The 12,942-nt window shown below is 49.1% G+C and overlaps 1 protein-coding gene across 4 annotated transcripts in view; it reads right to left on the reverse strand.

Annotated features, from left to right (window-relative positions):
- Nucleotides 1-5,463: 5,463 nt before the first annotated feature.
- RASAL2 (RAS protein activator like 2) overlaps nucleotides 5,464-12,942 on the reverse strand; it is a gene marked incomplete at its 5' end in the record, with an annotated part of 164,192 nt that continues 156,713 nt past the window's right edge. For all 4 annotated transcript variants that reach the window (XM_082287500.1, XM_082287499.1, XM_082287498.1 and 1 more), the window contains 4 exons: nucleotides 5,464-5,713; nucleotides 9,550-9,637; nucleotides 10,062-10,264; nucleotides 11,365-11,499. In XM_082287500.1, the coding sequence (XP_082143626.1) occupies nucleotides 5,561-5,713; nucleotides 9,550-9,637; nucleotides 10,062-10,264; nucleotides 11,365-11,499 (579 nt within the window). In that variant the 3' untranslated portion in view covers nucleotides 5,464-5,560. The remainder of the gene's footprint in view (nucleotides 5,714-9,549; nucleotides 9,638-10,061; nucleotides 10,265-11,364; nucleotides 11,500-12,942) is intronic.

Below are 12,942 nucleotides of genomic sequence, written 5' to 3' on the forward strand. Positions count from 1 at the left end.
GGAACGGACTGAGCAGGAAAACCGGGCTGATCACACCCACTGGTCTGCCGTGAGGGGAATAACCACGTTCATTAATACAAGGGAACTCTCTGTTCACCGCTCAGCGAAAACCCCCATGGCCGAAAGAAGCGGAGAGCAGTTCTCCGTGTCTCCACAGCTTGTCGCTCTGTCACTCCACAACGCCAGGTATTTCCCAGCCTCAGGAAGAGCCGAGGTCGCAGGCGTGGGCAGGCACAACTCGGGCTGCAGCCCGGGGAGCTGCGCGGCCAGGAATGAATCCTGCGGCTCCCCCCGGCCCCGGAGCCCTCGGCTTGCTCAGGCTGCTCCAGGTGGGAGCTGCTCTGTCCCAAACACTTCGTTACACTGGGAATTCCTTCCCCTCCACCCTCTGCAGTTACACAAACACAAGCACATTTGGAGCATAGAGAAGGGGGTTTAAAATCAGTGCAAACAGAGTCCAAACTGTTTAAAGTTAAAGTTTATTTGTATTCTTTGTAGGAATATCAATAAAAGTCCTCAAATGTATCTGTATCTGTACATATTACAAGAACCTTCAAAAATTGTTCACAGAACAAAAATAAATCTTCTTTAGAACAAACCCAGGCAATGAAATGCAGAAATGGATCTCAGAGACCAAACAGTCCAGTGCTACAAGCATAAAAATACGGCTTGAAAAACAAGTTTATTCCTTTTTAAAGGTGTACTTTGTTGAAATAAAAAATAAATTATTTAGAGCTATCATTGTAAAACAGTTCTGTGTAGTAACACTCTTATTAAGGCCCTTGAGACAGAAAATCTATTTTTGCAGGTAGGATTCCTGGCAGGTATGATCTGTAAGGACATGCTCACCCTCCTAGGAGTTAACTTAGTGTGAAGAAGGAAACACCTAAAAACATCACCCTAAATTTAACCCTTTTTCCTCTGGCAGACTCAGCTGGATACCTGTGGCTGACCCTGCCCACCACTGATGGAAATACACATCATGGTTCAACTCGGCCAGGAATTGTTCTCCAGGAACAACACAGACATTTTTGCAGAACACAAGCAGAACTCATACACACAAGTAAGTATTGCTGACACATTCCATGGACATGGCTGTAAAATTCATGGACTTCTGAGTTAAAACCTGGTGGGTTTATGCAAGCATCAAAACATGAAATGGGGAAAAAATTCACAGCCAATCCAAAGCAATTACATGAATGCAAAAGAAACCAAATTTTTTGGATGATTTATTAGATGGATAAAGAATTCATTAGTGGATACACCTCATATTCTCAAACTAGAAAATACACACATGCCTTTCCATGCTCCTGTAGAGTCCCTGCCTGAGTTATGCCACTGGAGAGGAATGTGGTAAAATGTGTAGCTGTATGAATCTGTGCTTTTGTGCACACCTGCCCATTTCTGATACACCAGGGGAGTAACAGCCAGTAATTCCTAGAGGTGAAATCTATTCCCCTTAAAAAAAAGGTCTGAATTGCTAGTGTTGCAAAGAACAGGGATTTACAGGATGCTGCCCCTAGGCCGTGCTCCCTGTGTCCTCTCAGTGCCTGTCCCTTGTCACCCTGCTCACCTCACACACTGCAGACACACCACACACAACGTGCCAAGAGGCCACACACAAGAGGCTGCTTCATCTCCCTGCTCTGCTGTGCTGGCCATGAGCTTTTCCTGAGCACTCAAGAAGCCCAGGTGGCCTTGAGGTTTGGAGAGAACCCTCCTAGAACGGTTCCGATGTGGCCAGCACTGACTGAGACACCAGGATGGGGTGACTTTCCTGTTCAGTCTGAGGAACACACGAGCGAGCATTCCTCCTGCAGGCTCTTCAATTTTTCCTGCACTACTTCATCTGTTCCCCAGTGAAAGCAGCAGCTCCTTGCACAGCCTTTGCTCAGAGTGTGAGCCCAAAGCCAGCGTCTGCCACGCTCCCCATCGCAGGTTGCACCATTTACTCCCTCGCTGCTGCAGAACCCACTGGCTATGAGTCTAAACCCAAACGTGATCAGGCCCAGGCAGGGCTCCTGCTGCTGACAGACACATGGTTTAGTGCCACTTGGATTTGATCAGTCTGGACAAAATAGAAACTGGCATTTTCACATATTGTCAGCTTGAGGCAGCTGAAAAATTTTCTGGAAGGCTGCTCGGTAACAAACTAGGAGAGACAGCTGCCTGCAGGACTCAGGAGCAGTGTTTTGTTCTGCAGCAGATCAATTCCAGTCTTGCAGCACTGACTCTGCAACCTTCACCCCTCCGGGGTCTGCAGGCAGTGACTCCTCGTCAGCAGGAGCTGGAGGAGCATGCTTGGTACCCTGGGGGAGAAACTGCAACAGCAGAGAAAACAAGCAGCCCTGCAAAGAGCTGGGAGACCAGAGTGAGGGCTCAGCCTCTGAGAGAGCCGCTGCTTTTTCCTACAAGCATTCTACAAGTTTGAGAAATGCACAGGAGAAGGTACAGCATTAGAATGAAGTACTACCAAAGAGCTCACCGAAACAGGTGGATATTGGGGCAGGGATTATTTCCCCTCTAAAAATCCAGGCTGAAATGGTGCCCCTAGTGCATTTCTTTGCAGAAACCAAAGTGGACACCTCAGAGCCCTCAACATCAAACCACACAGCTCAGCCAGTGACCTCTGACATTACCAGGGCACTGGGGAGCTCCAGGGAAAGGTGTTTCCCAAAGTAATGCCTGAATAACTCTCCTAGAACAACACATCTGCTTCTGCCTTGTTCTGTCAGTGCAGCCCCTCAGGCACTCACTATCACACCTCGGTCATGGCACACCCACAATCACCTGCACGGTGCCACAAGGGAGCAGTTCACACGCCCATCCCAAAGGGACGGGAACACGTTCCCCCATGCTACAGCTGTGCAATTACAGTACATGGCTACAGGGACATGCAGATCCCACCGTAATACCCCACAAAAAGGGTTTGTGTAAAAGAGCCCCTCACATGACAGGTAAACACAAAGTGGAGAAGTTGCTACGGCTGCAATGCCTGAAGGGAGAAGGGAGGAACTCAAAGGCACAGTTTGAGGACTAAAAGATCAGAGGTCAGCAAGGATCTAGAGCTGGAAGACGGTTTGGAAAGTATGGAAAAGTAACCACTGCTGAGCCAACGCAGAGCACAAGCCCAGGTGTGTCAGTGCCGGCAGCACCGAGTCCCGGCCAAGCAGCCGGAGCAGCTTTGATCCCAAAGAGCCAAGCATTAATCCCAAATCCCAACTGGCTGCAGACTGCTGTGCTCCAGGAGGCCTGGCTAGGATGGCTGCACACACATCCTGCAGCACAGGGGGCTCTGCACTGATGCCCACTCAGTCACAGAACACACGGGGGTGGTGACAGTAGCTCGAGTGTGGTGACACCAGAGCACACACACTGCTCTGCCACCTCCTGCATCAGCCACAGAGCTGGGATGAATTCATTTCCAAAAAACCAGGCAAACCTGGCAACAGACACCGCATTTGGGTCTCGGTATTCCCAATAATTCACGTGCAGGGAACTGGCTCAGACACTCCTGCGTTTTTCATGAGACAATTCCACACCAAGGGACATCTCAAGGTCTTGTCTCAAATTGAAGTAAACTTTTCCAATTTCCACAGCATGTGTGAATGGTTAATCACACTTGCTGTTATCAGGACATTTCTGTAATTAAAAATTTCAATCAATGCTACAATAATTTCATTTACTGCAAGAGTCTGGGGGCTAGAAATGCACAGCAAAAACTGGAAGTAAAAATTCACACTTGACTCCAGAATCTGGGATTTAAAAAAAACCAAACCTCTCTCAGATTAAATATTGTGGCATTTTATGAAATCATGAGAATTGACCATACCAAGCCATTTACTATTTATCTGTTACAGGCTGTGAATGCCACTAGCTCCCAGGAGAAGGTCACTTTGGAACAATATCCCATTCACATACAGTCTGGAATCATGCTTCTCTAAAACACTACTGAAAGGAACTGGAGATGAAAACTTAGTCAAAACTCCTGAAGAAAAACTGGTGTGTACAGAACTCAAAAAACAAAAAACCAAAAAAAACCACCCCAAAAACCATCCCTTTAAAGTATCCAGAGAAAGGAAAATTTCAGCAGAAATGGAAGATCTTTCAACAAAGGTGCAGAAAGCACCTTTCATTGGAACTACATTGGCTAAGCAAGTGGCTGAAACAGTGAAAATAAGTGAGCATTAAAATACAAAAATCCTCTAGAAAAAGGGACTTTTGCATATGGAATTTCCTGTGCTGGGCACGGGCACCCTTTGGTTAGCCCTTTCCTGAGAGGATTAACCTGGCTGTTCCCCATGGAGAGCAGAGAAGGAATTCAGGGTGCTGCTGCACGGGGCACACGGTGGGGATTGGCTAGAAATTGTTAAAAAAGTATTTACAGGTCTGTAAGTTCTCCAAACAGAAAATATAAAACTGCATTAGAACTGGGGTAGAAAAGAAAGAATCCTACCACCAAATCCTGCAGATTCCCTCTGTCTGACAGGAAGCCTGACTGTGCAAATTCCAGGAACCCAGCTTGCTGCTCCCACTTTGTACCTTCTTCAGAAAGACTGTTCTTTGACAGAGTCCTATCCAAAGCAGGTACAGGACACAGCAAGAGCCAGTTCTCTTGCTAAAATGTTTGCTATCAAGTTTGCATTCAGCTAAAGACCAGCTGGGGAAGAGGGGAATAAACCCAGCCAATGAGTTTTTCCTATGGAATTCATTTCACTCCATTCATGTCCTTGTACCAGCCAGTTGCTGTCTCGGGTCACCCACTGCTCACCTCTCTCACCCACAACGCACACACACACACGCTCCCCTCTTCCTCCTCCCAGGACTGCAGTGCTTTCAACAAGAGAACAACAACAACAGCAACAACAATAACAACAACAACAACAACATAATAATAATAATAAAAAAAATAGCAATAATTAAAAAATCTACAGTATTCACTTCCTTTTGGTATATTACATTGGCATTTTCTGTACACAACCCAAGAGCTCCCTCTATTTACACAGTGATCCTGAAGGAATTTTTCTAGGGAGCTTGGTTCTCCTGGCCCTGAGTGGGGAATTAAAGCCCACCCTTCACAGAGTTGCTTTTTCAACTTTATTGAATGTACAATACTATCTTAAAACAATTTAAAATACAACTTTAAAATACAATTCTAAAACAATTTTAGAACAATTCTAAAACAATTTTAGAACAATCTTTAAACAACTTTAGAACTGTTTTCAAACAACTCTAGAACATTTTCAAATAACTTTAGAACAATCTTTAAACTTTAGAACTGTTTTCAAACAACTTTAGAACAATCTTTAAACAACTTTAGAACTGTTTTCAAACAACTTTAGAACTGTCTTCAAACAACTTTAGAACAATCTTCAAACAATTTTAAAACTATCTTCAAACAACTTTAGAACCGTCTTCAAACAACTTTAGAACAATCTTCAAACAGCTTTAGAACCATCTTCAAACAATACAAATTTCCTTTAATAGAAGAACTATGTGCAATAATCAGCGGCGGAGACGGGTCTTGGCTCTGCTCTGTCTTCCTCTTCCACCTGTGGAATTAGAAACTGCTGTTCTTAAATTCACCATTCTCCGTGATGGAAAGCTTGGGAGGGTTGCCATTCCGGACGTGCATGGTGCAGCGCTCCTTTACCTGCGTCAGGGCACCCATCAGGCGTGTGTTGGCCGAGTCCAGGAACGCGATCCGCTTCTCCTGCAAAGACACCCCACAGCGTCAGAGCTGCAGCGCACGCCCCGCGCCCATGGCGGGAGCGTCCCGGGCCGGCCGGGCCGTGCGGCTCCGGGCAGAGGCAGCTGGGCCAGCATTCCCTGGCGAGATGGGCTGTCTGCCTCTTTCTGTTTTCGGGGTGCCACGGGCTCCTCTGCGGCTGCTTGGGCCCTCCGGGTCTCTTTGAGCGATGGAAGGCGACAATCGGAGTTACAGCGGGGAACTGATCCGGGCATGGAGACTCCACCCAGCCAGCCTCCAACGAGGCAGGATTGTGCCACAGGGGAGTGGGAGGGTGTCCGTGTTAATAACAATGGTAGCCAATTTCAATATTAGTTTTTAGAAGTACGTTAGAAAAACAGAAACAGGCAGCAGAAAATAAAAGTGGTGGGGGTTTCATCTGCCAGAGAAAAGTGCAAGTGGTATCTACCGACCATTGTCTCTGTGTTTTGGATGGAGTGTGCTCAGAGTAAACTCATGGGATGCTTGAAATAAATAAATAATAATAAAAAAAGCAGATAATGGCAGCCTGCGGTGATGGTGCAACAGTGACACAGAAGCAGCAGCCAAAGCTAACGCTAAAGGTTACTGGAGGTGAGGGGGAGAGGGCACCGTGGGTGGAGGGGAGATGCCATCAACAGAACACAAAGAACAAACACGGAACACGCTGCTCCTAGACCCATTCCAGCTCGGGGGGCTCCTGGGCTCCACGAATCCACGTGCCCGGTTGATTGTCCTGGCACAGAATGTGCCACCCTCCACCTGGAGCAGACAGCTCAGGGATGTGTGCTAAATTGACATAACTCGTCACCAGCCCCAGCCTGCTAACAGTGGGACACCTGCAGTGGGATACGGCACCGGAGCGGCAAGCCAAGGAGTTGTCAGCACAACCGGAGATGACAATTTTCATCTTTCTGAAAAAAATAATAGTAATGCAGCTGCAGAAGGCAGTGCTAGAGACAACAGGAAGGTAACTGTGCTCTCCGTGCCACCAGCTGATTGGCTTTTGTTCTTTGAGAGGGGAAAATGTCTAATTTGCTCGACTGAAACAAGCTGCATGTGGGAACTCTTCCCAGTCCAGCCCATTGAGAAACAAAATGGAGGGAAAAATGATGCACGGAAGGCATAAACATCAAGGAACAGTTCAGCCACACTGCTCAGGAGACTCCCGTGCTGCCACAGCCCCTTGGGATCCGGACCCCAGCACATCCGTGCGTGCTACAGCACTAACCAGCAACGTTTGCTTTCCCCAGCACCCAGCTCGGGTGCAAAAACAAAGCAGAATTTAAGTCCTGCTTCTGTCACAGCCCTGAAGACACTGAGCTCTGTGTAAAGCCAACAGAGGACGAGGAGGAGGCACGAGGCACAAGGCTGCCTTAGCCCTCATCCTGATCGAGCTGACAGGAGCAGGGAGGACATGGAGCCGAGGAGTTACAGGCCTTTCCTCCTGTGCTGACATGAGCCCTGCAGAACACAACTGCCTCAGCAGGAATGTGCTCCTCAGTGGGCAAAGCTCCTACTCCTCCGACTATATTTCACCCGGAACATATAATTTAAAATGAAAATTTTCCTTCTGAAACATTTTCTGAAAAATTCCTAAAACATCTTTCCAAAGAGTTGAGAATGAAAGGCTGGGTGTTTTCGGGCACTGCTGAGCACTCACTGAGCCAATCTGCAAAACAGCTGGAAATCCACACTTGGAAAATCAATCTTAAAAGCATGAGCTTGCTGAGTAGGGGCATCTTCTCACTGAAAGGAGAATTGGATCTACCAGGCACGTCTCTAACACGCTCAGGGCACAGGGAGCAGGAGGAGCTGGAATGGGTAGGAGGTCAGTGTGCTGGGCCAGGACTGGATACTGCTCAGCTAGAGAACTGATTTGGTTTACTTGCCTGTTGGAATTATCTCATCCCCATTTATGACCTGTAATTTAACACAGCGGAGATGTCACTCGCAATAGCAACTGGGCCAGTTCTCTTTGCAGCTGCGCCCCTCCGAGGAGAGAGTCTGGCCAGACCCATCCCTGCTCAGAGGCCCAGAGCCAGGCTCCAGAGCCAGGAGAACAGCTCGTGGCTGTGTGCATCGGGGCACTGCACCCTCTCACACCATCCCGGGCCCGTGTCCGTGAGCACAGGAGCCCAGGTCACTGCTGCTCCTGGCAGCCTTTAACTCTTCAGAGGCTGCCACGAGCTGGGCTCCAGCCCCACTCGACAAATGTCACATGAAAAAAGACCTTTCCTTTTCTAGCCACCGAAGGGATCACAGACTAAATAGAATCTTCCAAGCATGACTTCAAGGGATTTCTACAGAACCCAGCAGACACCTGGGCTCCCCTGGTGAGTCTGTTCTGAATCTTTCATCAGGTTCCTCCTCTGCTCAGGCACTCGAGGAAGGACAGTGACAACAGCACTTCCCCCATGCACTGCCTGACACTGAAGCACTTGAGGTTTGCCAGTGACCTTGCTTGCCCAAGAAAAAGAGTCAAATCATTAAAGCTGCTGCTTTGCTCCTGTTTTTTCCACCAGTTTCCACCACAGGTAATAAATGCTACATCATTTGATGAAGTGTGATCAAGGACTACACTCTTCCACTCCTGAGGGTTTGAAGGTCTCACAAGTCAGCAGTGGTCCCCTCTGCCAGCTGGTGACACTGGGATCACACTGATCCTTACTCCACCTTGCTATCCCACAACCAACACCAAGGCTGAGAGCCTCCGGCACGCACAGCTAACAGGCAAGTTTCTTACTCAGTCACAATCTCTCCCCTGCAAAAATTGCTTTTCATATCAGTGTCCCTTCCACCTTCTTGAGGCAGATGAAAAATGCATCCACCCATTTCAGAGTCCAGGCTGCTGCCTGGATGAGCTGCCATTCCACATCCGTAACAGCAAGATGACCTGACTGTGCCTATCTCCAAAAACCACAGCTTTTTGCTGCTTTGTATTTTCCCTACAGTTCCACATGAGTTCCAATATTTCTAATACCCCAGTGTCATCCTTAACCATGTTCAGCTGAGACTCCCACAACCACTCTTTGTGTAGGGAATAACTTGGGTTATTCCTGAAAAAATTATTAAGGGAAGTTTCCAGTTGGAACTACTGAAAAGCCCAGAAGCAGGAAAGAGACCCTCTAAATGCAAATACCACAAATGTAACACAACAGGCAGATACAAACCAGTCCCAGGTTCTGTTGTGGGATCGGCACAGACACAGAGGAAAAGCTGGAATGACCCCACAGGGTAGACCCACATGCATTGCCCACGGGGTTCCCCTCCCCACAGCTGCCCAGGTGACCGAGGTGGGAGCTGCAGGTTTGTGGGAAATGGGCATTTCCCCAGGACTGCCAGGCCGGCCAGTGGGGTGAAATGCCACATGTGACATTCCCAGGACAATGCTCTGTTGCAGCATTCACTTCCCTGGACTCCACTGTCCAAAGCCATGCTGTTGCTGGCACAGCTCAGATGCATGCACACGGCAGCTAAACGATGCTGGGCTGAGGCACAGCTTCCCCACAGTCCCAGGCCCACACTTGGAATAACATCTACACAATGCACTGCTACTCCTTTACTCCCCTGGGATCTCATGAAGCAACAAAGGCTTTGGAGAAGTGATCCATCCTGGGATTTGTTGCCAGGCTGCCTTAAAGCCCAGGTCAGACAGTACGAACTGAAGCCCCCACTTCTCTCCCAGCGGCAATAAGTGACACGTGTGACACCGCGGGCCGGTACAGCTTGGGAGATAGAGAACAGTGCTGGGGCAGGAGAGAGGGGCAAAAACCAGCTTCTATACACAGGTTCTGGGAGATCCCGAGCTCTTTACCTACCTGTGCATCAATAATTTTCTGCTTTGCATCGATGACTGCTTGCATCTCAGCGTGATCCTTTTTCAGCTCCTCTTCAACAGCCATGAGTCTGATGAGCAAAGAGAGGGACAAATTAGGACATAATACTATTTCCGAGCATTTCAGGTACTCTGGCCTGTTGGTTTGACTTCTCTGCTTCTCCTGGCTCTGCAAGAGAAGAATTCTGCTGCTCTCAGGAAAGCTTATCTCTCCATCTGACACTCCCAGCTGCCCAACCTTGTTATTCTCAGAACGGACATTGCCAAAAATGCAACTACTTTGAAAAGCTAGTCTCAGGTTCCAAACAAACAAAAAAGCAAGCCTATAGTAAGTACAACAGAGACCTAAGTTAAAAATTCCTAAATACTTTCCTTCACTCTCCTGACTATCTCAGGCAAGTTTCCACACCTGCATCCCCATTTCTTCATCTCTAAGGATGAAGAGAACACCTGGCACAGGGGACCCACCCAGTCCAGAGCTTTCCAAAGCCTCACCTGCTGATGATACTTTTCATCTGGCTGTCCTTCTCCTCCTGTTGCCGGCACAGCCTGTCCTCACTGTCCTCCAGCCGAGACTTGTAGTCCTGCAGCAGCTTCTGCATCTGCTGCTCCTGCACCAGGAGCCGCCGCTCGTACTCCTCCAGCCGGCGGCTGGACACGCGCAGGCGCTCCTTCAGCTTGGCTATCTCCTGCTCGTACTGCGGGCAGGAGGGAGGCAGATGCAAAGGAGAAGAAGAAGAGGTCGGACCATTATAACGCTCTGCTGCTCTTCAGGGGAGTGTTGGGGTTTTCTTAAATGAAAAATAAGCTGACTGAAGTAAAGGAAATGAGAAGCAAACATGGGGGCAGCCACAGAGAAGGAGCACGTGGGCTCCCACTGGGCATCAAAAGCTGCTCCCATGCTGCAGGGTATTGCTCTGCAGCATAATTCAAGCAGTCAAAGGGCTCTGACATGGCTCCTCAGCCCTGACTGGGAACATCCCTCCTTGCTTCAGACTCCAGCAGTTCTCAGGCAGATGCTGCTAACAGTGCTCAACTGCAGAAATGGCCTGGGCTGCCCAAACGTACAAACCAGACCCGTGTGGGACCCAAATAACTCACTCTTCAGGACCTAATCAATCAGGGCATGAAACCGCTGGGGAGGTCAGAGCAAACCAGTCACTGCAAACCAGAGCCTGTCAGGTTACCTGGCTGAGCTTTTGTTCTTCTAGTCTCTGCGGGCAATCATTTCTGCAACAGTGCCATGAATCTCAATATATTCCTTTGTTTTGGGTTCATTCACCTTTCCTAACAATCCCATGTCTCTGCTTCTCTGTCCACTAGATGTTCTCCTCCTCACTCCCTGCCTTCTCAAAATACCAAACCTCTTACACAACAACTCCATCCCCACAGCAACATATGGCTCTAACTGTATTTGGAAAAATGGGATCTACTCCTGAAAAAACATACACTTTAAAAACAGACCATGAAGATTTCTGTGCAGCTCAGAAACCCTGTAGTAGCTGGGTGACAGGCATTTGCCCCAGGAGAAGCCCAAGACAAAATCTGACTGCTGCTACTGATGAAGGCTGAGCTGCACCTCCGTACAGTCCCTGTGCGTGTCCTAAGCTATGCTCAGCCAGGTTAACAATCCTGATTTACTTTATTTATGGAGTTAGTGATCACTCTGGCCAATATAACCTGTGTGAGAATGTGTGACGCTGTGTCAGCAGGGCCTGAAAGCCCCTCTGAGCTCGCTGTGGGGCGCACAGGACTCGGTGGCACCCCCCAAGTTGGCTGCACAAAGAATCAAATTTACCTTCTCAGCGTGCTTGACTTCGTCCAGGTTCTGAGTCACGTCCTTCTTTGTATCCTCGTACTGCCCGTTGTTGAACACCCAGGCAGCTGTCCTCTCCACTGGGGACAGGGTGGCCGAGTCCACTGGTGACTGCACCTGGGGCAGAGACGCCTGTCAGCATTCTCCAGAGAAACCGCACGCAAACCAGCTCTCAAACCCAGTTCAGTTGGAGGAGAAATAGACCCATGAGTCTGTCAGCCTCAAAGGATCCCCAGAACATCTCCTGCAGGGATACTCCATCCTCCCTTGGCTTTGGACCTACAGCACCTGCTTGAATCCCTCTAAAACCAACGCACTTTAGAAATTTTTCTTCCTCTCCAAGTGAGCTTCTCTCTGAAAAAGTTCTTGTCTCCCAATCCCGTTCATATCCACCTCTCCCCTTTGCCACACTGTCAGCAAGGCTCTCTCACCCTGCCACCTCTTGCACAGAGCAAACACAGGGACAAAGCTCTGCTCGCAGCTGCTCAGGTGAGACAGGCTGTTTCCCTGGAGTGCTGAGGAGCTGAACTTGGGAGCAGCTTCCTCAGCCAGGCTGGCACAGACTACAGTGGAGCATGGGACTGCCCAGCCTGGATCCCGGACAGCACGGCAGGACCTGGGTGTGGCAGGGAGGTGTGACACGATCACGGCAGTGCCTGCCAGGTTGGGATGGTCCATTGCAGCGCCTCTGCCAAGCCAGGGCCAGCTGTGCTGACTGGGAGAACTGTCCAACCTCTTTGGAGGCTCTCTCTCTCCTCTTTAAGGGAGCCCAAAAAGGGAGCCAAGAAAAGAAACAAGAAGCTCTCCGCATGGCTGGGGAAAACATGGCTTTTCTGGGGAAAACAAATTCCAAGCAATTTTCATGGACAAAGACAAGTTTATAAGCGCAGGAATTAGCATAATTACCCCTGAAAGAGCAACACTGTCTTATGTTTTTGAGAAAAGCAAAAGATCAACTGCTCCCCAACTGCAGCTTCTTTTTCTGCCCAGGCAGCTCTTCAGCTCCCTGCCTGGCTCAGTGGTGCACCCAAGCGCGCTGTGCTCCCTGGCTGAGGGCTCTGAAGTCCCAGTCTCAGCCAGGAGCTCTCCATGGGGGACGAACAGCTCTTTAGGACTCAGGGATCATGTCACCCTCCTGCTGTGTTTCTCCTGCTCATGAGGACAGGGCTGGCGGGTGCTGGATCTGCTCCCACAGCTCAGCTGTCCTGAGCAGCCATGGACACTCCAGCACTGGAAGAAGCCTCAGCAAAAATGTAAAGGCAAAGAAAAGGCATAGGAATTAGGCAAAGATCCCTGGACTTAGGCAAAGGCCTTTTCCCTAGAAGGAAGTTTTCACAGCAAAAACACTAATTTTAGCCCCTTAGGTGCAGTGTGGCAGCCTAGCAAAGCTCCTTAATTCCGACTTCTTCGATAGCATTTGCTGTCAGGCAGCCAGAGGAAGGGAGACCATGGGCTGTGCGTGGCTGTGAACCGCTGGAGAGATCAGGAGCAGCGAGGGATGAGCACTGTCACCATCCACTGCAGCTATGGGGGACTCAGACAGCAGAAAGGTGACTGTAA

The sequence above is a fragment of the Coloeus monedula genome, assembly GCF_965178545.1.
Source record: "Coloeus monedula genome assembly, chromosome: 9".
NCBI lineage: Eukaryota > Metazoa > Chordata > Aves > Passeriformes > Corvidae > Coloeus > Coloeus monedula.